The sequence below is a fragment of the Mustelus asterias genome, chromosome 7 (genome assembly GCF_964213995.1).
Source record: "Mustelus asterias chromosome 7, sMusAst1.hap1.1, whole genome shotgun sequence".
In the NCBI taxonomy this organism is placed as follows: Eukaryota; Metazoa; Chordata; class Chondrichthyes; order Carcharhiniformes; family Triakidae; genus Mustelus; species Mustelus asterias.
In genome coordinates, this window is record NC_135807.1 from 90,530,529 (window position 1) to 90,553,217 (window position 22,689).

The 22,689-nt window shown below is 42.7% G+C and overlaps 1 protein-coding gene across 1 annotated transcript in view; it reads right to left on the reverse strand.

The window, feature by feature from the left end:
- Positions 1–22,689, reverse strand: part of csmd3b (CUB and Sushi multiple domains 3b) — a 1,683,329-nt gene that overhangs the window by 327,527 nt on the left and 1,333,113 nt on the right. The window contains exons 24-26 of the mRNA XM_078215503.1: positions 17,916–18,107; positions 10,116–10,242; positions 6,263–6,465 (exon numbers count right to left, since the gene is read on the reverse strand). Of these exons, the coding sequence (XP_078071629.1) occupies positions 6,263–6,465; positions 10,116–10,242; positions 17,916–18,107 (522 nt within the window). The remainder of the gene's footprint in view (positions 1–6,262; positions 6,466–10,115; positions 10,243–17,915; positions 18,108–22,689) is intronic.

Here is a 22,689-nt window from a genome sequence, read left to right on the forward strand (position 1 = left end):
GTCCTTCTCCACCTTCTTCTGTCAGTCACATATTCATCATCCAATCCTGCCGTGCTGATGAAGTCTCTTGCCATTGCCTTTTTCCATCTGGTCTTAACCCTTCCCATTCTCCATCTCATGTCCATCATTTGCCTCACCACATTTCCTCTCTCTCTCTCTTTGGGCAACAGATGATCACACCATTTCAATCTCTTCTCAACTACTTCCATTGATGCCATTACAGTGTTAATGCAAGCCTACTTGTGACACAAATAAATAAACTTTAAACCTGAGCTAATATGTTGCATAATATTCATTTCTATACTTCCAGCTTCTATCACCAGTGACCCTATGTACTTGAAACTGTTTACTTTCTCCACATTTTGGGGACATTTATCTGTGTAAAATACTCTTTAAAGTTGAAACAGGAGACCTCCTTTTCCTCCAGTTTATCAGACAGCATTAATGAGGAGGTAGAGTGAGAATACTTAATTTTACAGGAATAGTGCCTCTTCAATCAGTGGTGGATCTGATTTTTGCTGCAGCCCTTGAAAATCCCTGTCAGCTGTGCCAGTTCTACTTCAGGTGAGAACGTATTCTGATCTGTAAAGTTCTGCTAATGCTCAATTTTTATGGAAGTTAGCAAAATATGCTCTCACCTGTCTTTCCCCAGCCAAATTATGTCCCAGCTATAATTTTTACCTCAGTAACGCAAACATCAATAATTTATTTCAGACAATTTAGGCACTCGAAAAAGAACCTACATTTACACCGCACAACTTCAGGATGCCTCAGTACTTTCAAGAAAGGATTACTTTTAAAGTGCAGTCATTATTCCTGTGGCAAATGCGGAATCAAATTGGCACACAACAAGCTACTGCAAATAACATGAATTAATGACTGCCGGTATTACTTGGGAGCTGAATATTGGCCTGGGCACATAAGAACCATCTGCTCTTCTAAGGCTCCAAGTTCTGGGATATCTTCCTTTTTCTATCCACGCTCAAGATTTCCCAGCTGTGCTCGCCCCAAAACTGGAAAATCCCGCCCGAGGTCAACAGACTTTTGCATGGTTCCCCCACGCCCCCCCCTAGTCCCACTATGATTCCCCAGGTGAGGATGGGAAAATTCCCCCCCAATTCTCTTTTTTCCTATGAGCAGATTTTTGGTCAGCTGTCCCAATAACTGATTATGCAGTTTCGTGTCAAGTTTTGCTTAATAATGCTTAATTGAAGCACCTTGAGGCATTCTACTATGTTATATATATACTATATAAATACAAGTTTTTGTCAAAGGGAAAAGGAACTCCAAGCATGATTGTAAGCACACGGAGGTTGAAGAGTGACTGAAATTTTGTGATTTGAATTTGAACAGTTTGAATTTTCTGCATTAACTACTGCGGTGTAGACAAAGGATTTGTTTTGTGAAAAGGGCAGGAAGCGAGAGTCAAGAAAGTTTCCAACTCTGCCAACATGTCTTTGTTAAGGAAGCCCCTCCCCAAAATATTTTCATTCTGAGAAGATGGGGAAGAGATAGAATCGTTCCCACTGCCTTTAGAGGCAGGCTCGAGGTGAAAATGGAGACGCCCCCCAAAGAATTCCAAGGTGGCCCATAACGAGCTGACATTACCCTCGTTAATGAGATTATTTATCCTCATTTTCAAATTATGCAGGAATGCATGGCCCATCTTCCCTGTACTCTGGAAAATCTTCAAAGGCAGAAATAGCGATGTAGTGCCACTAGTCTCTGCCTCATCAAGATAAAAAAAATTCTGAATGTTTCCATGAGTCAACGCAAATAACCACTGTTTTAGAAATTGTTTTCTCCACGCCCTGCTTATGTTTCCCTCTTGCTTTCTTCCTGACACATAACAATATATTTCCTCATTATTTTTGAATGATGTAGCAACATAACAATTTTAATACAACGGATGATGTTTTACCATCACAAAGACAATAATTGAATCTTTGGAGGAGGAGTAAATATCTGAAGACATCATCTTCTGACATTACCATTGAGATTGGGATTAGATTTGTGCTTCACCACTAGTCTCAATATGTATAGTCAGTGAGCAGTTGAGATATATGCGTGCTGCAATCTTTCAAGAAGGCTCTTAAACTTCAATTTCTTTTTTAGGCCACAGACACTAACACTCCCTTTGTAAAAGTCCTTAAATATTAAAAAATATTTCATCCACTCTGAAACTGATGAGTACATATCAATGAAGCAAATAAGTGATTCTGCATATTTTTTGAAAAATACATTTTATGTTATTTAAAATAAGACTGTGCACAGCTAGTGGACAAGACATTCTTCCGAAATTTGCTTGTGCGTTGTGATAAGCCCATTTTCTATTGCATTATTACCACTCTTAAATTCATTAAGGAAATTTTTTTTAAATGGCAAGTCAATTCCGATTGGCTTGAGGCGTTGCCTTGGAGGAGAACTCGCAGGTGGCTGTACTCTTATGTATCTACTGCCCTTGTCCTTCTAGATGGAAGTGGTCGTGGGTTTAGAAGGTGCTGTCCAAGCATCTATGGTGAATTTCTGCAGTGCATCTTGCAGATAGTGCACACTGCTGCTACTGAGTGTCAGTTGTGCAGAGAATGGATGTTTGTGGATTTGGTGCCAATCAAGTGGGCTGCTTGGTCCTGGATGGAATTACAATTCTCAGATATTGGGCTGAATGGCAATGAGGAGCAATATTCTCAGAAACAGTGGCCTTGAGAAGGAATGTGGGAAAGGAAGGCAATGATGGCCATATCCAAGGGATTGTGTGCATTACCCAAGATGGAGCCATTTGGACATATCAGAACAAGTATAACAAGAGACTGGACATACCCAGGCAGATAATCAGAGATTTGTGCTCTTTTTGCTAAAGACCTCAGACCTTGCAGTACTGCTTTCCTTGCCTTGTGAGGAGCCATGAAAGTCACTGTGGCATTCAACTTCTTTGCCTCCAAGGATTAACCATGGCACATTGGTGGGATCTCACAAGCAGCAACATACCATCAAAGGTGCCCAATTTGCGAGAGCTGGGCAGTATGTATCATTTCCGACATATAGGGCCTTGCAGGTACAAAGGGCAGTAGGCTTTACCTCTGACAGTGAATTCCCACAGGTGGGCATCATTGGCTGCACATATGTGGCCATCAGGGCATTCAGTAACTGGCCAATGAGATGAATTAACAGGAAGTGCTTCCATTCTGTCAACATTCAAATAGTCTGCAACCACAACAAGAGCTTCCTGCAAGCGTGCACTTAGTTTCCTGACAGCTGCATGACTCCTTCCATCTTCAGGCACTCCAGGCTTCTGCAGTGCTTCAATCCAGACCCCAAACACTTGGATGGATTTTAGAGGGGAAATATCCTGGTCAGGTGGCCACACACCTTCAACAGTTGAGCAACAGAGGTGATTTCTTGCACCCTCCGTAACATGACCTCCCAGGGATGTTTGGCCCTCAAGAACAGTAAAACACTAGATAGATGCAGCTCATTGGAGGATGAAGAGGTGGAAGAGGAGAAGGGAGAAGGAACAGGAGGAGGAAATGGAACATGGAGCGAAATGAGCTGCTCTGTCTAGACATGGAGGTGGCCGGCCCCAGCTCTAATCTCAAGGGGTTTAGCAGGATTCCATCAACATCAGGAAACATCTTATCCAGGCATATTTCAGCTGTTCCTCTTCAAAGCAGGAGGACTGCATGGTCTGCAATTCATTTCCACCAGCCTGAGAGAAAACTGATGAGAAGAATGGATTGACTCAGGGTTGTACCTTCAATGGAAATGAATGATCCAACAGTCTCACTACCTCCCTGCAAAGACCTTCAATTCCCTTTCCCACTTCCTCCCACTTTTTCAGTCTCACCATTAAAAGTGCAAGCTTACGTCTGAAGTAATCTGTAAATTTTTACAGTGTGTTCCAAAATTCACAAAATGTACAAGTGAAGCAAATCCCAGTGAACCATTCAATGCTCTGCCCAATTCGGTCAACCCTACTCTTGACCAACTGCATGTAGCGCTCTCCTTGTGGCAGCAGATAAGGTGAAGGCAGCCTGCTTGTGACTATTTGTAACTGAGATGCAGTTGTCCTCTTTGTAAAGGTGCAAGTGGGGTCATTTCCAGATGCTGCTTAGCCAGTGACAAAACAGTGGAGTCTCCATCATAAGGTCCTTTGTATTGGTTACCCTTTAGTCAGAGGGGACAAGAGACCAATGATGAAGATGGCATTCCAAGAGAAGAGGCACACTCATCTTAATTGGTGACTGCCTCAGCCCTTGCCTGGTGTTCCAAAAAGGTTGGAGGGGAGCACTATCCGGGGCACAATTGACAACCCCTCCAACAGGACTTGGCAGGAGCTGCACCAGGTGTAACTAAAAATGAGGGATCAACCTGATGATTGGATGACTTGGGTCAAGCAGCAATGGACAGAGCTAAGCAATTCCACAGTTAACATATCTGATCTAAACTCTACAGAATTGCTGCATCCAGTTGGGAATGGTGATAGGCAAAAAAAAAATCACTGGAGGAGGAGGAGGAGGATTCACAAATATCCCGAAACTCAAGGGACATTTAGAGTCCCAGAATCACAGATGCCAGTCTTCAGCCAATTCACTCCACATGATATCAAGAAATGGCAGAAGGCATTGGATACTACAAAGGCTTTGGACTCTGACAATTCGTAAATGGACTGAAGACTTGTACTCCAGAACTTGCTGTGCTACTAGTCAAGTTCATGCAGTACAGCTACAACATTGGCATCTACCTGGCAATGTGGAAAATTGCCTAGATATGTCCTGTGCACAAGAATAACCACTCCATCAGTCTACTCTCGAGTATCATAAAGTGATGGAAAAGCCATCAACAGTGCTATCAAGTGGCATTTACTTTGCAATAACTTAGTCACTGATGTTCAGTTTGGGTACCACCAGCTCCTGACCTCATTACAGCCTTGGCTCAAACATGGACAAAACAGATGTACTCCAGAGCTGAGGTGAACATGACTGCCCTTGAAATCAGGACAGCATTTGACCGAGCATGGCATCAAGGAGCCCTTGCAATACTGGAGTCAATGGGAATCGGGGGAAAAACCCTCTGTTGGTTAGTCATACCTGGCATAAAGGATGATGATTGTGGATGTTGGAGGTCAATCTCAGCTCCTCCACTGCAGGAGTTCCTCAGGCGTGTCCTGGACCCAACCAACTGCCTCATTAATGACCTTCCTTCCATCTTAAGGTCAGAAGTGGGGATATTTGTTGATAACTGCACAATATTCAGCACCATTCATGCCTCTTCATATATCAAAGCAGTCCACATCCAAATGCAGCAAGACTTGGACAATATCCAAGTTTGAGCTGACAAGCAACATTCGTGCTGCATGAATGCAAGGCAATGACAATTTCCAACAACAGAGAATCTCACCATCACTCCTTTTCATTCGATGACTTTACCATCTCTGAATCCCCCACTATCAACACCCTTGGGGTTATCAATGACCGAAAATTGAACTGGACTAAACATATAAATACTTTGATTACAAGAGCAGGTGAGAGGGTAGGAATCCTGCGATGAGAAACCTACTGACTCCCCAAAGCTTGTCCACGATCTACAAGGCACAAGTCAGGAGTGTTATAGAATATTCTTGACTTGGTTGGATGATGCTTGACACAAAGCAGCCTGCTTGATTGGCACCCCATCCACAAACATTCACCCCCTCCACCATCGATGCACAGTGGCAGCCGTATGTACCATCAACAAGGTGCACTGCAGCAACTCATCAAAGCACCTTCGAAAGCATCTTCCAGACCAATGACCACTACAATCTAAAAGGAAAAGGACAGCAGACACAGGGGAACATAACTACCTGGAAGTTTCATTGTAGTTGATTCAAAGACAAGTGTCACAGAACAAAAGCGCAATGGGATGATGGCGGTCGTGTCTGTTCAATAGATTCATCATTTCATTGTGCCAAACGTATTTTCAATGCTTTGCTTTTTTGTTTTTCATTGAGTCAGGTCATGAGCTAAAGCTTTCAAAAACAATCAATATAAAGATGCAAACCTTAAATTAAATAAACAAAGGTGAACAATGCTCCCCTTTCAATACCAATATAATTTGAAAGAAGAACAATAATAACTGTTCACTTCCATTAGATTCACTTTCATGACACCAATAATCATATATTAAAACTGCACCATAAGTATCTCAACATGAGAGAATGCATTGTTAACTTTGTCTCAATAACAGATGTGGTACTGTTATATAATCAAGGACAGGTGGTACTTACTTGAAAACTGGACAGCAAATCCTGATTTACTGATGAAAAAGTCAGTATCAAACTGGATTGTGATGAGGTTGAGGGTGCTATGGATATTGTCAGGAATAAGAGATCCACTGATTTCTTTCAGAAGCATTTCATTCTCAGGAGGGCCATCCCACACTCGTAAAATGTCGTGAGATGCCTCAGTGTCAAAGGCAAGAAACTGAAGGCTGTAAAATGGAAAGAAAATAAAAACACAATATAATTTTATGAGATTGTTGCAGTTTTTAAAACATTACACAATCTGGGGTACATCGAGACTGAGAATACCACGTTTGCAATCTGTTTTTGATGGGCTCAAGCACATCTGCTCCTCCCAGCCTCACAAAATAGATGTTCAACCTCTCCCAAATGGGTCTGTGAGCAGTCTGCAATGATCCCTCGGAGGGAGCTAGCCACTCAATACCTGGTACAAATGAGAGGATCATGTACAACATAAGCCTCCCCCATTTGCAAATGAAAATTGCAATTGAGATCCACAACTGGATTAGGACCACGATATGAACATTAAAGTAACCTCCTTCAGGCAAGTAGATACTCATCCATTTATCGGGTTGCCTGAAAATTGCATTAGTTGAACCAATGACATTACCCAGTTTAAATAGTCATCTGTGCACTTTGTAGGCAACAAAATAGACAGTTTGCAGCTGAAAATCGCTGCACTAGTCCTCTGGAGAGTGAAATACACTATTTTAATTCAAACCTTTATATTGACATTAATGCATTTTTTTGGGAAGTTTAACTAATTTGAATTGAATTGTTGATTGTAAGGTGTACACTGTTTAATTTTACAGATCGTTTATTTGTTTTCTGTTTACCCTGCCTAGTAGTTGTTGTTAAAATATGTTGGGGATTTTCTAAAAATTACGTTGAATTCTTCATATACTAGCACCAGCCACTCTTATGGGTGTTCGAGAAGGTGGCAGTTCATGTTAATTTATGCAAAGCTTGGGCTGTGAGTTCCATATGTTAGAACTAAGCTAAAATAACCTAAACTCATTTTATTTGAGATCCTTACAGCTGACAGAGCGAGGAGAATTTTACCTCCTCAGTGTTGGCTGGACATCCACCCAAAAATGACAAAGTGCTCACCAAGGACCAAGTGCAAATGAGTTTCAGTGCGCCCTTTTCCAGATGAAAATGCTTTTCATATTAAGAAGTGTCACGTGATTGTATTTCTTAGGGTGCCACATTTCATACTCCAACAAACAAGCTCGGAGTTACATTTTCCCATTCCCATCACTAATTCTTTGCAATCACATGTATCCTTATGAAGCCACTCAGCATCATTTGATAGTCATGGGCAATTCTGACAGTAACGCAGACTGGCAAAAGTTATAGCTCTGAAAGACTTCCAAAGTAAAATAGGCACAAGGGAGAAACAAGGTGATTGAAATGCCTCGGAGTAACTTCATGGAAAAGTGTGGACAATAGTGCAAGAGATGGACAACAGAGAAAAACAGCCATAAGTGGCATATAGTCACATCTAAATTAAAGACTCCAGGTTTATTTGACACATGAATACATAAAACAATATTGCTCATTGACTCAATTGTGTTGCAAAATAGACTCCCAATACATAGAAGTGCCTCAGTAGAACTACAGTTTTGTTTTTGTCCCCGATTTGAGGTCAACCCTCCCAGACACGTTATTGCTTCAGTGAAAGGACAGGATGACAATCTTCATACCAGGCCTATTGACAATATCTCTCGAGCCAGCAATCAGAAGGCTAACTCAGCACCCAGCGTGACCTCTTAAAACACAGCTTTCCTGACACTATGACCCGGATTTTCACTCCTGGGTCAGGAGCACAAGAGTCAGCACATTTCTTGGCTCTGCAAATCCAACCCAGGAAAATATGGCCCAGAAGTTGAGCTTTTCATGCCATGGGGCAGGGTTGCCTGGGAGATGCACCAGGCAACTCCTGAACAAGATGAGAGGCTGACGGATGGGGAGCCGAGTTGGGTTAAAAGGCCTGCCTCCATGCACTGGTACCGTATCTCCAGCCTTATTCCTCACAACTCCTAACCGCCATACACGCCCAATGCCAATCCATGCCACCTCATGCCCTGTACCCACCTCCAATGACCCCTCAAACCCACATGCCAACCTATGCCCTTCTGCCCACCCTGCATAACACTGCATATCCTCCACACCAACCTATGCCCCTCTGCACACCCCCATGGCACCTCACCCTCCATGCAAACATGTGGCGCCGCATTCAACCCCTATGGTCCTTCATATTCCTTGTGTCCACTTTGTGCCAACTCATGCAAACCCATGCCCCTCACCCACCATCCTTTGTTTTTACACCTACCATGCCAACCCAGCCAGTATCCACCATGGGTAGACCTCAAGACCTATGCAGAGATTAAATAAAATACTGTATACCTAACTATATATTTTTAATTCATTCGTAAAATCTCATTTGCTACATTTACATTGCTTCAAATATATAATGCTATATAACTAACATTTCATTCAAGTGCATAACTCCTTAGAATAAAAAGCTTTGGAATTCAAAGGATCTATAACCACTTGTAGTTCCCAATCAAATTGTGAAGTGACAGGCACCCGACTACCATAATGCATGGTTGTCCCATCAGTCATGCAGTACTAATTCAGCAATAGAAGTTCTCAGGCTTATGTTAACAGAGTAAAATAGCAAGGAATGATTACTTTCAGTACCCCAAACATTTTTTTCAAAGATTTAATAGGCAGGACTTCAAACGCCTTGATAGCGTGACAGCTCCCTTTTATAGTAGCTTTTGACAGTTCCTCGACATTTTGACAGGTGCTTCTCACATGTTTCACTTGATGCTTTTGACCATTATTTTGACAGTTGCAATGTATTTATGCACTTTTCACACATTCATTCCTACTTTTAACAATCCCAATGGACATCTCACCCCTTCCAAAGGGCACCTTGCCTTCCTTAAAGGTCCTAAAGGTTTTCTGGAACCATATACAAAGGTGTACTTTACCTCTCCAAAAGCGTACATTTACTATCCAAAAAAAGCCACAAACTTTAGGCCTGTTCCAACCAGGTCTAAACTGTACATGTTGGGTTCCAGACATCTTGTACACCAATATCATACGCGACTGGAGGCAACTGCTGATTTCATTAGGCAGCTGCCTTCGTGAAAAATGTGTACAAATCCTGATCTGGGCACATTCCTGCCCCGGCAAAAATAGTAGGTGTCATGTTTGGGGGTGGGACTTCAAGATTCCTGGCATTGTCCACTATTTTCACAATGCTGGAGAGGCCCTCCACCATTGTTAAAGCCAGGCCTACAAACACTTCTCCACAGTACAATGTATTTATATGGAAGTGAGGAGGCTTTAGTATGTAAATTATGAACGCATAATTTATTTGAGTTCAACAAATTAACACTCAAAGCCTATTATGCCCTGTTTTTCTCCATTCAGATGGCTTGACAAATAGTTTCATTGTCGATGATGGGCTAATGAAATTGGGACTGAATACACTCCAGCGGTGCTCAACAGCAAAAATGTATGATTGTCAACTAAACATCTAAACGCCATATTATAAAATATGTGCAAACTCAATTACGCACCAGAGCAATTTTTAAAGAGAATTGCTGAAATACTTGAGATAATTAGTTACTGAACCATCTCGAGAAATGATTATCTAAATTATATAACACGGTGGACTTTTTGAATTCTGGAAGTTTTTAAAATGCAAACATTTCAATAAATTATACTGCACGAAACATGAATGGTCCAATTAACACATACTTACAACTACTTTTTATAGAATCATGTTTGCAGAATAATTTCACTGACAGTTCCACAGTACCTGATAATATTTCCTGGATCCATTTCGATTATCCAAATGCAGCGGAGATTATTGTCATATGGAAAAGGGTAACCAGGTGACAGGATCCTTCCAGATGATTCACCTTTGAACTGGCCTCCACATTCAGCTAATAGGGGAATAACATCATATCAGCTAACTTTTTGGCAATGTGACAGACTGTAACTTTTGGTCAATTTTCGCATAGAAAGGGAACTGAGTTCCATTTTATTTTCAAAAGCAATGTGTATTTATGTAAGTTCCTTCATTAATTACCCTGTCTTGATGCTCGACAGATACCTCACACTCATCATGTTAGGAAGTCACTGGTCCTGGTTGCTCAGCAGGGATGATCTGTAACCCCTGTAATCCAACCCAATCTCCAACCCTCTACCCTTCTCCCCCTCCACCCCAAACCCCAACCCAAACCTCTATTTCTCTCCTTCTACCCCATTTTCCATCTGCCTTTCCTGTTTGTGAACACAGAGATAGAAACAGAAACAGTCTTGAAACATTAATAAAAGCTAATTTTCATAACTGAAACCTAAATAATTATTCATTTCAAAACATGCATATATGATTCTAAAGCTTGGTTATTTTTACGTTATTTTGCATTGCTTTAGTGGTTTTCGTTATTCACATTTCAATAGCTTGAATAAAAGAACAAGCATATCCCATAATGGTCAGGATTAAATATTGGCAACAGAGATCTCACCCACCAGTAGGAGAACCAGTGTGAGCCCTGCAATGCTTTTCTAGAGGAGCTCCAATGCAGTTTAATTCTAATCAGATTATTATCCCAGCAGCAGGGGGCCCCCTTGCTGATTCAGCCTCCAATCAGATGGAAATACCTCCTCTGCAAGCTACCAGCCAATTAGAGGCCAGCTGCCCGCCAGTATCAACAGTGCCACTGGGAGTTGTGGTCACTGCTGATACTGCAGAGGGGCCTTCACCAGGAATGGCCAGTGGATTCCTGAAGAAAAGTGACTGTAGACCAGATAGGGGTCCCAGGAAGGGTGTCACTGGCGAGTGGATGTAGGAATGTTGGAAGCAACGACTCGGGAGCGGTTTCCAGTGGAGCCCCATCTTCATCTTGCCAAGTCCCTCAATCAAGCACAGAATACCCATGAATGAGGGGCACCTCGTGTAGACTACAGGCAAGCCCATCAATATTTGTTACACAGTCTCCCAGATGGTGGGTTTCCTGCCTGCCACTGGTTGAATACCAACGACGAGAGATGAGGCTCCCAAGTGGCCACTTTAAGGGTCTTAATTAGCCTCCCGGCAGGAAATCTACCACTGGTCTTAATCAAAGGAAGGCTGGAAGGTGACAGGATCTCCACCTTGCCCCCTCCCACCCAATCCCATGCAACCTCACCTCTCCCCCTCTGAACCTGCCTGAGACAGACAGACATTAAACTCTGCCCAATACCTTCTGTCATTTGACACTGAATAATATGCATTCTCGCCAAATGAGCTCAATGATCAGAACGATTCCTACAAATAATTCTTAAGCATGATCATTTTGTATTGATGCAGCAGCAAAACAAATGGGGATGCTGAAAATCTCAGACGAAAAAAAACAGAGCATGCTGGAAATAGTCAACAGATTTGCCAGGGGTTCGAGTGAAAGGTCACAAGCTGAAACATTGCGGGTGGGATCTTCCAGCTCCCCTGTGGGATCTTCCAGCTCCCCTGTGGCGTGTTTTGTGGCGGCCGAGGTGGCCCGCCATTGGCCACCAGCGGGAGTGCGGCGTGAGGGTCGCCATCAATGGGACTGGAAGATCCTGCCAATTGGAATGGTCAGAAATCCTGCCCGGCCTCTATTTCCCTCTTCCCAGATGCTGCCAGGCTGGTTGAGCATTTCCATTTTATTTTATTCTTTACTGATGTGGTAAATACGGCTAACAAATTTAATCCCAAATACTCTGGGACTGACAAGTTACCATTTTTGTTTAAATCTTTATTAGAACTCTATTCGTTCGAAGCAAGCAAGCAACTTGTTATTATAATAGCTGATCATCCACCTGGAACATATATTCCTTATGAGCCAACAAACCATTTTCTTTTCAATGCATCTTTTGTGTTCCTCACTGATCAAACACAAATCATTATGAAATATTCTAAAAATTGAATGCCGATTTCAAAATAATTTGTCTTCGTGGCCGTAAAGTACGTTTGGTTCAATTATTTTGAGCAAGTGATTTTTCCGTTGCCAACAGCGATGAATCCAGTCATATGACTACGTACATTGTTAAACAGAATGAGATAATGTCCAAGGGAAAAATAAAAGATTGTTTGACCTTCGGTATTGAAAATATGCAAAAAGCATAAACCATGCAAAAGAATAACTGCAGACTATCCAAAATATCTTGCTGAATTACTGAATAGCACAATGCTGGTATATTAAATCAACATCGGGTTTTTTTCAGCATTTGCAGTCATATAACAGCTCTGCTTATCAACATTTTTAATATTCTTAACTTGCAGACATTTAATTAATGGCTCCACTCATCCTTGCTGCGGCACAACATATTTTACATATTTTGTTAATTAATTTCCTCCTCTCTTAATTTTCCTTTAAGGATGGCATGGTGGCACAGTGGTTAGCACTGCTGCCTCACAGTACCAGAGACCCAGGCTTGATTCCAGCCTTGGGTCACTGTCTGTGCGGAGTTTGCATGTTCTCCCCGTGTCTGTTTGGGTTTCCTCTGGGTGCTCTGGTTTCCTCCCACAATCTAAAGAGGTGCAAGTTAGATTGAATGGCTGTACTAAATGGCCCCTTAGTGTCAGGATGAACAGCAGGGTATATATGTGGTGATTACGGGGATAGGGGCTGACTGGGATTGTTGTCGGTGCAGGCTCGATGGGCCAAATGGCCTCCTTGTGCACTGTAGGGATTCTATGATTCCATGTCTCAGACTTATTCTTCCCCAAGTAATTCATTCTCATCTGACCAAGATGGAAGCCTTTTTGTAGCTTTCTGATACGACTGAACCATAATTGACCAATAAGAGGTATCGAAGGTTGTATCTTCCCACCCTATTTCCACCCAATGCATGGCTAATTTCTCAAATTTGGACAGAAACTTTTCAACCACTTAAGTTTGCATTCAAAAACTAACCATGTGGGTTGAAGCCTGACATTCTGTATGGGCCAGAAGAATGTGCTGCAGCCATAAATGCACTGCGTTACTTTGCATTAGAGATAAACCATCTTTTTGCAATAGAAAATATCTTGATAGGTGCCTGATCTGCTGTTCAAGCTGCGCACTTGAATGCACAAACAAATAATGAGTGTAATCACAGCTCACAGAGTACACATTTGATTACAGTATCATACAATTTATTAAAAATAAAGCATCATACTTCAATATTTATGACTTCTACCTGGCACTTGCAATCTCTAATACTTTAATGGAAGAGTATAAGCATGGTTGGTTTCACTGACAGCACCACAACATTAAACAGGCAACTGTCATTAAATATAATGTCCTTCAACTTTTTATTTCAGACTTCAGTTTAATAAACATCACTCTGCAGCGATACACTGATTTTTCATTCTCTGTCCTAGTTTCCCAGCGTGAAATTTGATTTGAAGACAGAAAATGCTGGAAAAACTTCAGCAGATCTGGCAGCATATGTGGAGGGAGAAACAGAGGCTGCAATTCTTCTAAATAAAAACTAATTGCTGCCACCAGTGGGGAAACCAGAGTGTTTCCCAGTGGTGCTGGCAGCACCTGTCAGGTGGATTTGAGCCAACTTTACAATGTAAAGGTGCAAAACAAGCCGGCCAGCCCGGCTACACAGAGATCGGGGCAACATTTCTAAAGGACGCCCTGATCACAGAGTGCGGAGCTAGGTTCCCCTGCCGCCCTCATGGAAATAGCAACCCCACTATGGAAAAGGGGAACAATCCATCCACTTTTCAATAGAGGGACAACCTCCTCACCACCGCCCCCCCCCATCACTAAATGTTTGGGATACCTCTGCCCAACCCCCCACCCCACACACAAATGGACATGAGGGTGACCCGAACAGCCCCCCCCACCATCCCCCAGCTGGAGGCCTGACCCCCACCCCAACAAGTGAGGTGCTCTGAAAAGGGCCTGTCCCATCAGGCCCCTCCTTCAGCCCCAACATTGCACTGTCCCTTGGCACCCTGGTAGTGATACCCTGGCAGGGACACAGCGTGGCATTGCCAGGGTGCCGGGGGTGCTGAGAGAGTCTCTTCTATGGCAAGCTACTTCCAGTCCAGGCACGCTATTCCAGGCTATTGAAGACTCACCATGGACAAAAAAAATCAACCAGCATCTTGAGATCAAAGAACAACCTGTTTATAAACATTGCAGTTATGAGATCGTATGTTTATAAACACTGCAGCTAGAAAACAGGACGTAAAAGCTCATGCCTGCTGTGCAATTGCCAGGCTTGTCAATCAAGAGGCTATTTAAGGTACTGGAGTGTGAAATGTAATGGAAACAAAATTTTTCAAAGCATTTTAGCTTTCCAGGAAGGCTCAGCGACGAGAAACATAAAGTGTTAAAAGAATGGGGCTAAGTGAACAGCTGTGGTGAAAAGAGGAAGCTCTCAAGTCTTACTGGATTGTACCAACATGGAACTGTTTGATCAGCTCTGGAGCTGTCAATCAGGGCAGCTCAAAGTGGTCTGGCTGCACTCATGGCTCATCATGGCTACAAAAGGAAATCCCCCTACAGAATCTGACATCTCCTATCAGTCAGAGGACTTCAAAAGGGATGACATGGTAGCACAGTGGTTAGCACTGCTGCTTCAAAGCACCAGGGACCCGGGTTTGATTCCCGGCTTGGGTCACTGTCTGTGTGGAGTTTGTACATTTTTCCCATGTCTGCGTGGATTTCCTCCAGTTTCCTCCCACGGTCTGAAAGATGTGCTGGTTAAGTGCATTGACCCGAACATGCCCGGACTGTGGTGACTAGGGGAATGTCACAGTAAATTCATTGCAGTGTTAATATAAGCCTTACTTGTAACTAATAAACAAACTTTACATTAAAACTTAAAAAAAACACACTTAGGGCTTCTGAGAGAGAGCAAGGGAATCCCTTCTATAGAATGGAATGCTGCAGTGATCTTGATCGTTTCCAGGTGTCCAGGGATTTGGATAGTATATAAAGCAGCCACTTCAAAGGTTTCACAGTATGCATATAAGAATGAAGATTTTTAACAGAAAGCTGCCCAAGATTACCATGAGAAGAGTGACCTCTACTTTTCCCATGGCCAGAAGGGGTAGTCAAGCCATGAGACCCACATCCCGTGGTGCCGGGAGGGGGGGAGTTCGAGATCAACCCCTTGCCCCAACCTGGCACCACCCAACCCCCAGGTTCATTGGGGGACCATTCCTCTGAGGGCGGGCAGTGGCAGAGTAGCATACTGGCACAGAATTTACCTCCTTGCACCCACCCTCCCGGAAGTCCAAGGCACCAGGTGTACCCTTATCATGACCTGCACTGTTTGGCACCCACTGGACTTTTTGCCAGGGGTAGGGGGGGCATGACAGCATACCAGGATGCCAGAGAACCCAGCTGCAAACCCAGTAATAACATGTTAATTTGATTTTAATTGTATTCATGAGGTTGCTGCCCACTCTGGTCAGGAACCTGTTCCCATTTTTGCCCTCACACCCGATTCAATGGGCTAGCGCTGAACTCACCTGCAGCTAGTGAGAGCAGAGAATCACCCCGGGGGAAGAATTCCCCCAAGCCCCTGCCGATGTGTTCAATGGCAAGCACGACAGGAGAATATGGTGGGAGACCTAAGAATCCATTTCACACCAGTGTGAAGTTACAGTGGGATCTTCCACTAGGTGCCCTCCGTGGCAGGGTTAGAAAACCCACCAGAGGCCAGTGTGAACCTCATCTGCATCCCATTAATGGGATGTAGATGAAGGTACAATTCCGCCATACCGGATTCTCCACGGTGCTGGCAGGAAAACACGCTGGCCTGAAATACATTTGGAATAACATGGCATGCAGAGGTCAGAATGCATCTGAATAATGCCTGGGGCTGCCCTTAACCCAAACCCTGGAACACCACAGCAATGGATCAGGGGTCCATCTGCAGGCAGACCTTCCAGTCTAGATGTCCTGCAGGAGGTCCATCCTCCAGCCTCAGAACGTTCCTGGAGATTTTTCATCACTTTTAGAAGGTCCATCTTCTTTCTTCAATGGTGGATCAGTGATGTTTGATGCCTTTTCAATATGGCGCCCAGATACGACAGCAGACAGTACACCATCCATGCTTGCCCTGCCACATAATATGGTGTAAAACACCCACGTGCATAATTAATTAGGTCAAGGCCAGACGATTTGGTGTGTTTTTCCACCAGCCATCACAACGGGAAACACTCCACATTCCCACCCCCGCCATGGTACTTAGTCTCAAAATGGGAGAATTCCGCCCAGAGTTAATTCAAATCCATATGACTCTTCTTCAGATTTCACGTGTTTGGTTAAATATCAGAACTCTGATACGCTGCCTCAGTTTATCCAGGTAATATGTCCCGGCTACACACTCCCATTTTAAAAATGGTGGTTGAATAGCTTCCATTTTAAAATCCCTCAGAGTGCCGTGCACACTAAGTGCTGCAAAACTGAGCATTCCTTTCTTCTACTGCTTACTGACATTCAACCTTTGCTTGTCACATAAAGAGATGAATTTTTGACCCCCTTCTACATTATTCTAAAAATACTAATCTTACCAGCACACTGTTCTTTCAGTGTCAAGTTCCCTTTTCCTCCACTCCTTTTATCTGTAGAGATTTTCTATAGAAATGTCCTCTGCAGCTGGTGCTGAATAATGGTTGGAACTTCATACCAAGAGAAATCAGCAACAATGGTGAGACTGATTAAGCTAATTTTTAATGAGCAATTTGACTGGGCACTTAACTGTCAGAGTCAGAACACCATTATTATTGTAAGATGTTGGGCATAGCTCAGTAGGTCATATTAAAGTATTTGTAATTTTAGGTAGTTCCACAATAAATATTGACTAGCCACTGGAAATATATACACAGGAAAGGGTCCAAGTTAGGAGCTGCCTCCAAATACTTGCTTCTACACACGGCTCAGCCCATCACTACACTGACTCTTAGGTGCAGGTCATGTTCCTGCATGGGTGTTATTGTACTCAGTATTACATTAACCTTCCATGTGCCAAGTCCTTATACTAGAATTATTAATTCCCTGGTCCATTCCCTGAATCTAAATGTGAATGATGAACGGTTTAATTTTCCATTACCAAAATATATAAAGTGCAGTAATACAAATGATGATTTATAGAAATAGAGAATGATTCCTTCTCTATGAACGGTATGTTTTGCCTGTATAACGTGCAAGAAACAATACTTTTCACTGTATGTTAATACATGTGACAATAATAAATCAAATCAAAGATGATCCATATGACTGATCAGGCTGTGCAGGATTCTTACATGGCTGTAATTTTGATGTCAAACAAATAGTTAACTGTAAGTACATTTGGCAACATTAAGTACACAATTTGATTCCTATAAAAAATGTGATGATCAATTTTTAATATATTTTTTAGTTATTTGTTTGCATGTAGGAGATTTGAGCATTAACATGTAAACATGCATTCTAGTTTTTGGTTCATGTGTCTCCTTGATTCATCATAAGCTAAACAGTTGGTGTTGTCACACCAGTTCATCATAAAGCTACAGGTTTCAGCAAGTTTTCTGTCCTTCATATACATTCATCGGACTTTTCCAAAATAGTAACCATTAGAATAACCAAATGAAGTTTCTTACCAATACATGATGGAAGGGTGTAATCCCAGGCTCTTCTTTCCCCAGTCATACATTTCAGCATGCTGCTTCCGTGTAGAGTGTAACCTGGATTACAGCCATAAGAAATGGTGCTGCCAGCAAAGTGGCCCTGGTCACTGATTTTGTATCCAAACTGAGGCACTCCGGGATCTTCACAGTGAGAGAGCTCAAAACCTGTGACAGGGGGCACAGAACAAACCGAACTCACTGAACCGAGAACATCTCATCTTGACAGCATGAATGGAAATGTCAGCGCATGTAACATCAAAATTCAAAGATGAGCCACTCAAGAAACAAAAGAGATTTATCCACTTGACCAAGAAATTATATCAGAATAATTTTTCACATGGTAAAGCAGAATTTATAAATACTGCAGTGTCAGATTATTTGTGAGTCAAGACGTGCTCCTGTATAATATAAAATTGCTCAAGTCTCAGATACTCTTTGTTCTTTCAATTCATTTGGTTATCCCCCTTTTTATGAAACTCAATGAATTCATCAAATTTTGAACTAAAAATGAGCAGATGTACTCAAGTTTTTAACAAGAATATGATCCTGACCTCATGCGATAACACAGTCAACTTCCAGCACAAGTCATTACAAAGCAATCTGTATGGGTCAAACTTTTCCCCTTTGTGGAGAGAGAATTTGCAGCTCTGAAGCAGCCAAGATCAGTGTGTACATGTGGGAATACTTTCGGAAGCTTTCTTGTCAATTCTTGTTGCCAGCTGTGACTCATTGAGTGCTACTAAGTCAGAAGTTTGGGGGTTTAACTCTCACTCCAGAACCTGAGCACAAAATTGTGGCTGACACCCAGTTAAATATTAAGGGTGTTCAGCACCGTCAAAGCCTGGATATGTTCTTTCTATTCGCCAAGGATAGGGGCCTTGTGTGTGAATGTATGCAGTTTCTAGCACACAAATGAGAGCCACACTGTGGGTCTGACTGATGATCTTTATTCGTTTGTTAGTGTAATTCTTCGCAAAATCAAGATTGTCTACTAAGTGCTGGCCAATCATAGACTCATATGTGATATTGGACATTGTGGGGAGAATTTTCCCGTCCTGTCCGCCATGGGAATCGTAGCGGGTGGGAGACGGACCATGCAAAGGTTTGTTGACCTCGGGTGGGATTTTCTGGTTTTGGGGCGAGCACGGCTGGAAAACCCCGCCCTATGTCCTGAAATTTGCAAGCACGGCTAGTTGAATATAGTCAGGAATTTGGCTTGTTGTGAACAGCTGAAGGGGCATGCTGTTTGATGCCAGTGTGATTCCATTCTCCATGGTGATGCCTCTACCAATCAGAGTCCACTTTCCAACCAATCAGCACCCTCTTTTCATACAGTATAAATTATGTTCATTTGGAGATTTGGTCTTCTGGCAAATCTGTCCTGTCAGTGCAAGACTAAAAGCATGTGTCTTTTTTCAGCAATACTCATAGCTATTACTAGGAATGAGATTCTGTGCAGAGAGTTTGTGGAATTGAGTTCAAAATTATTGTGCAGAACTTCAAGAGTAACAAGTGCTGATAAAGGTGAAAGTTGGCATAGAGTCAAAGAGGGTAGAGATTTAAACACATGCTTAAAATCTGCTTGAGAAAAAATGGTTTTGATCCATAGGACCCTGGCACCAGTACTGGCAAAAGAGATAACTATTTCAATTAAAACAGGCTAGATGGATTATCTATGCTGAATTGCTCCTTAGATGTATTGGTTAGATGGATTAGCCATGGTAAATGAGTGGAGTTACAGGGATAGAGTGGAGCAGAGGGCCTGGGTAAGATACTCTGTCAGAGAGTTGGTACAGACTTGATGGGCCAAATGGCCTCTTCTGCACTGTAGGGGTTCTTTAAGTACCTGCTTCCTTGAGCAATTTGCTGTGGAAATAAATAATCCCAGTTACTTAATGTGTTTTAACATGAATGGGAAGAGGATCGGGCCTGATACTAAAGGACAACAATGCCCTCAACAACAGCAAGAAAACAACTTCACCCAGAAGATCAGAAAGTAGAATCGGTACAGATGGAAATTAAAAATAACAGGTTCAAGGTTTACAAAATACTGGTGGGACTAGTTTATAGGCCACTAAACACAGTTATATACCAATGAACAGAACATTAAACAAGAAATTATCAAACCTTTTAACAAAGGCAATGCAATAATCATGGAGGATTTGAATCTCATATAGGGTCAGAAAACACTTTAATCAAGGAAAATGGACCAAGAACATGCTGGAAGAATTTGTGTTTATTTTAAAAGGCATTGTCCCTTAAAGGGTTAATGCAAGGATTGCCCCTGTTCCCAGAAAAGACAATGGTCGGGCTTCTCCCAAAAAAATTCTACGTCCCCAATTTGCATGATTTTTTCAGTGCAATTTTCGGAATGAATCTCCGACACACAGAGTGCCCTAGTGGGATTCCCTCTGAAAATCAGGGGGCAGGGCTTATTTCCGCTGGAGAGGCCGGCAGCATGGTGTCGGGCAGGCCAATGCACAAGTGCCGATCTGTCAACGCCAAGACTGGTGCATGTGCAGTGGTCCTGCATTGCCGGCCTCCCGATCACTGGGCAGCCCTGGAAACCTCCATCGCTGCCCCTCCAACATCCCCCTGATCGCTGGCCTCCTGGATCTCTTCAGCCAACCTGGAACTCGCTGCTGGGGGAAGTAGTGGAAGCGGATACGATAGTGACTTTTAAGGGGCGTCTTGACAAATACATGAATAGGATGGGAATAAAGGGATATGGTCTCCGGAAGGGTAGGAGGTTTTAGTTTAGATGGGCAGCATGGTCGGTGCAGGCTTGGAGGGCCAAAGGGCCTCTTTCTGTGCCGTAATTTTCTTTGTTCTTTGTATATCTATTGCAACAATAGACTGGACAAGGCAAGATGCTAAAGGTCACCTATAGACGATTTTATACAGTACTTCTACAACTGCTTTACAGAGCAATACATTGTGGAGAAGGGATAAAGCTATTTTATGTCTAGTAATATGTAGTGAAGATAGGTTTACTTAGTAATCTCAAAGTAAAATATCCTCTGGGAAAAAGTGATCATAACACAACTGAATTCCACGCTAAGTTTGAGAGTGTCTTACTTGACTCCAAAATAAGATATGTGAAGTAAACATAGTCAATTACATTGGTATGAGGGGAAGAGTTTGCTAATGTTATTTAGGTAAAGAGATTAAAATATATGGTGGTACATAAACAAGCAGGAAACATTTAAAGAAGCCACTTAAAATTTTCAGCAAGTAATTACAGTAAATATTGTTCCCTTAGAAATGGAGGCAGAAAAAATTATCTTGGGGAATGAAGAAATGAACAAATATGTGAACAAATATGCCACAAGGGTCAGTGCTAGTATTTCATAGAAATCATAGAAACCCTACAGTGCAGAAGGAGACCATTCGGCCCATCGAGTCTGCACCGACCACAATCCTACCCAGGCCCTACCCCCACATATTCACCCGCTAATCCCTCTAACCTACGCAACTCAGGATTCTAAGGGGCAATTTTTAACCTGGCCAATCAACCTAACCCACACATCTTTGGACTGTGGGAGGAAACCGGAGCACCCGGAGGAAACTACGCAGACACGAGGAGAATGTGCAAACTCCACACAGACAGTGAACCGAGCCGGGAATCGAACCCGGGACCCTGGAGCTGTGAAGCAGCAGTGCTAACCACTGTGCTACCGTGCCGCCCCTATATACATGTTAAATTCAACAATTTAGCATGTATATTAATGACTTAAACAATGAGACTGAGAGCAATGTATCAAAGTTTGTCGATAAAACAAAGCTGAGTGGAAATGTATGCTCTGAAGAGGATGCACTGTCAGCAAGTACTGTGTGCAGTTTTGGTTTCCATATCTAAGGAAGAAAATATTTGCCTTGCAGGTGCTACTGTGAAGGTTCACTAGATTAGTTCCCCATGGAATGAGAACAATGCCCTATAATGGGAGATTGTGTAAATTGGACCTATACTCCCTGGAGCTTGTTTCAGTGAGTTCACCTCTCATTCTTTCAGTCAACATTATGAAGGTGTTTAACAGGGTACACACAGAAGTTGATTCCCCCTGGCTAGGATATCTAGAACACAAGAGCACATTTTCAGGTTAAGGAGATGATCATTTAGAGCTGGAATGAAGAGAAACTTCTTCACTCAAGGGCTTGTGAATCTTTGAAAATGTCTATTCTAAAGTACTGAAGATACTCCATTGTTGAGCATATTCAAAGTGGAGATGAATAGATTATTGATCTTGCAGGGAATCACAGGATACGGGAATTGGGATATTCAATTTTGGGCCAGAAACCTGATCGATAGTTCAGGTCTAGGTGCTGACTCCACATAACATGTTCCAGACACACCCAACAAGATTTTTAAAGAACCAACTAAAAGCAGCAAACAGCCTCACTGTCCAATCAAGAACAGCAGGTAGGGTTTTGAGGTTGAAAGATCAATGGGTGGTTCTCCAGCACTCAGTGATTGGCAGTCCCAATGGCCAAGATGGGAGCTGCCAATTCATGATGGTGAAAGAGAGGTTGCCTCGACATGGAGACATTGTTTGAACAAAAAGAAGTCAGTGTTTAAGTTAAAGTGATGACAGGTGTCAAGCTTTGATAACAAAGGAGAAACCCTCCATGGGACGGAATGCGGCCACAACAGTGTCTTGGCAGCTATTGTGTTGGGGGGGGGGGGGAGGGGGGAGGCGGGGCGCGAAGAGGTCCGTCATGTGATTCAATGTGTTAACTCCTTACATCC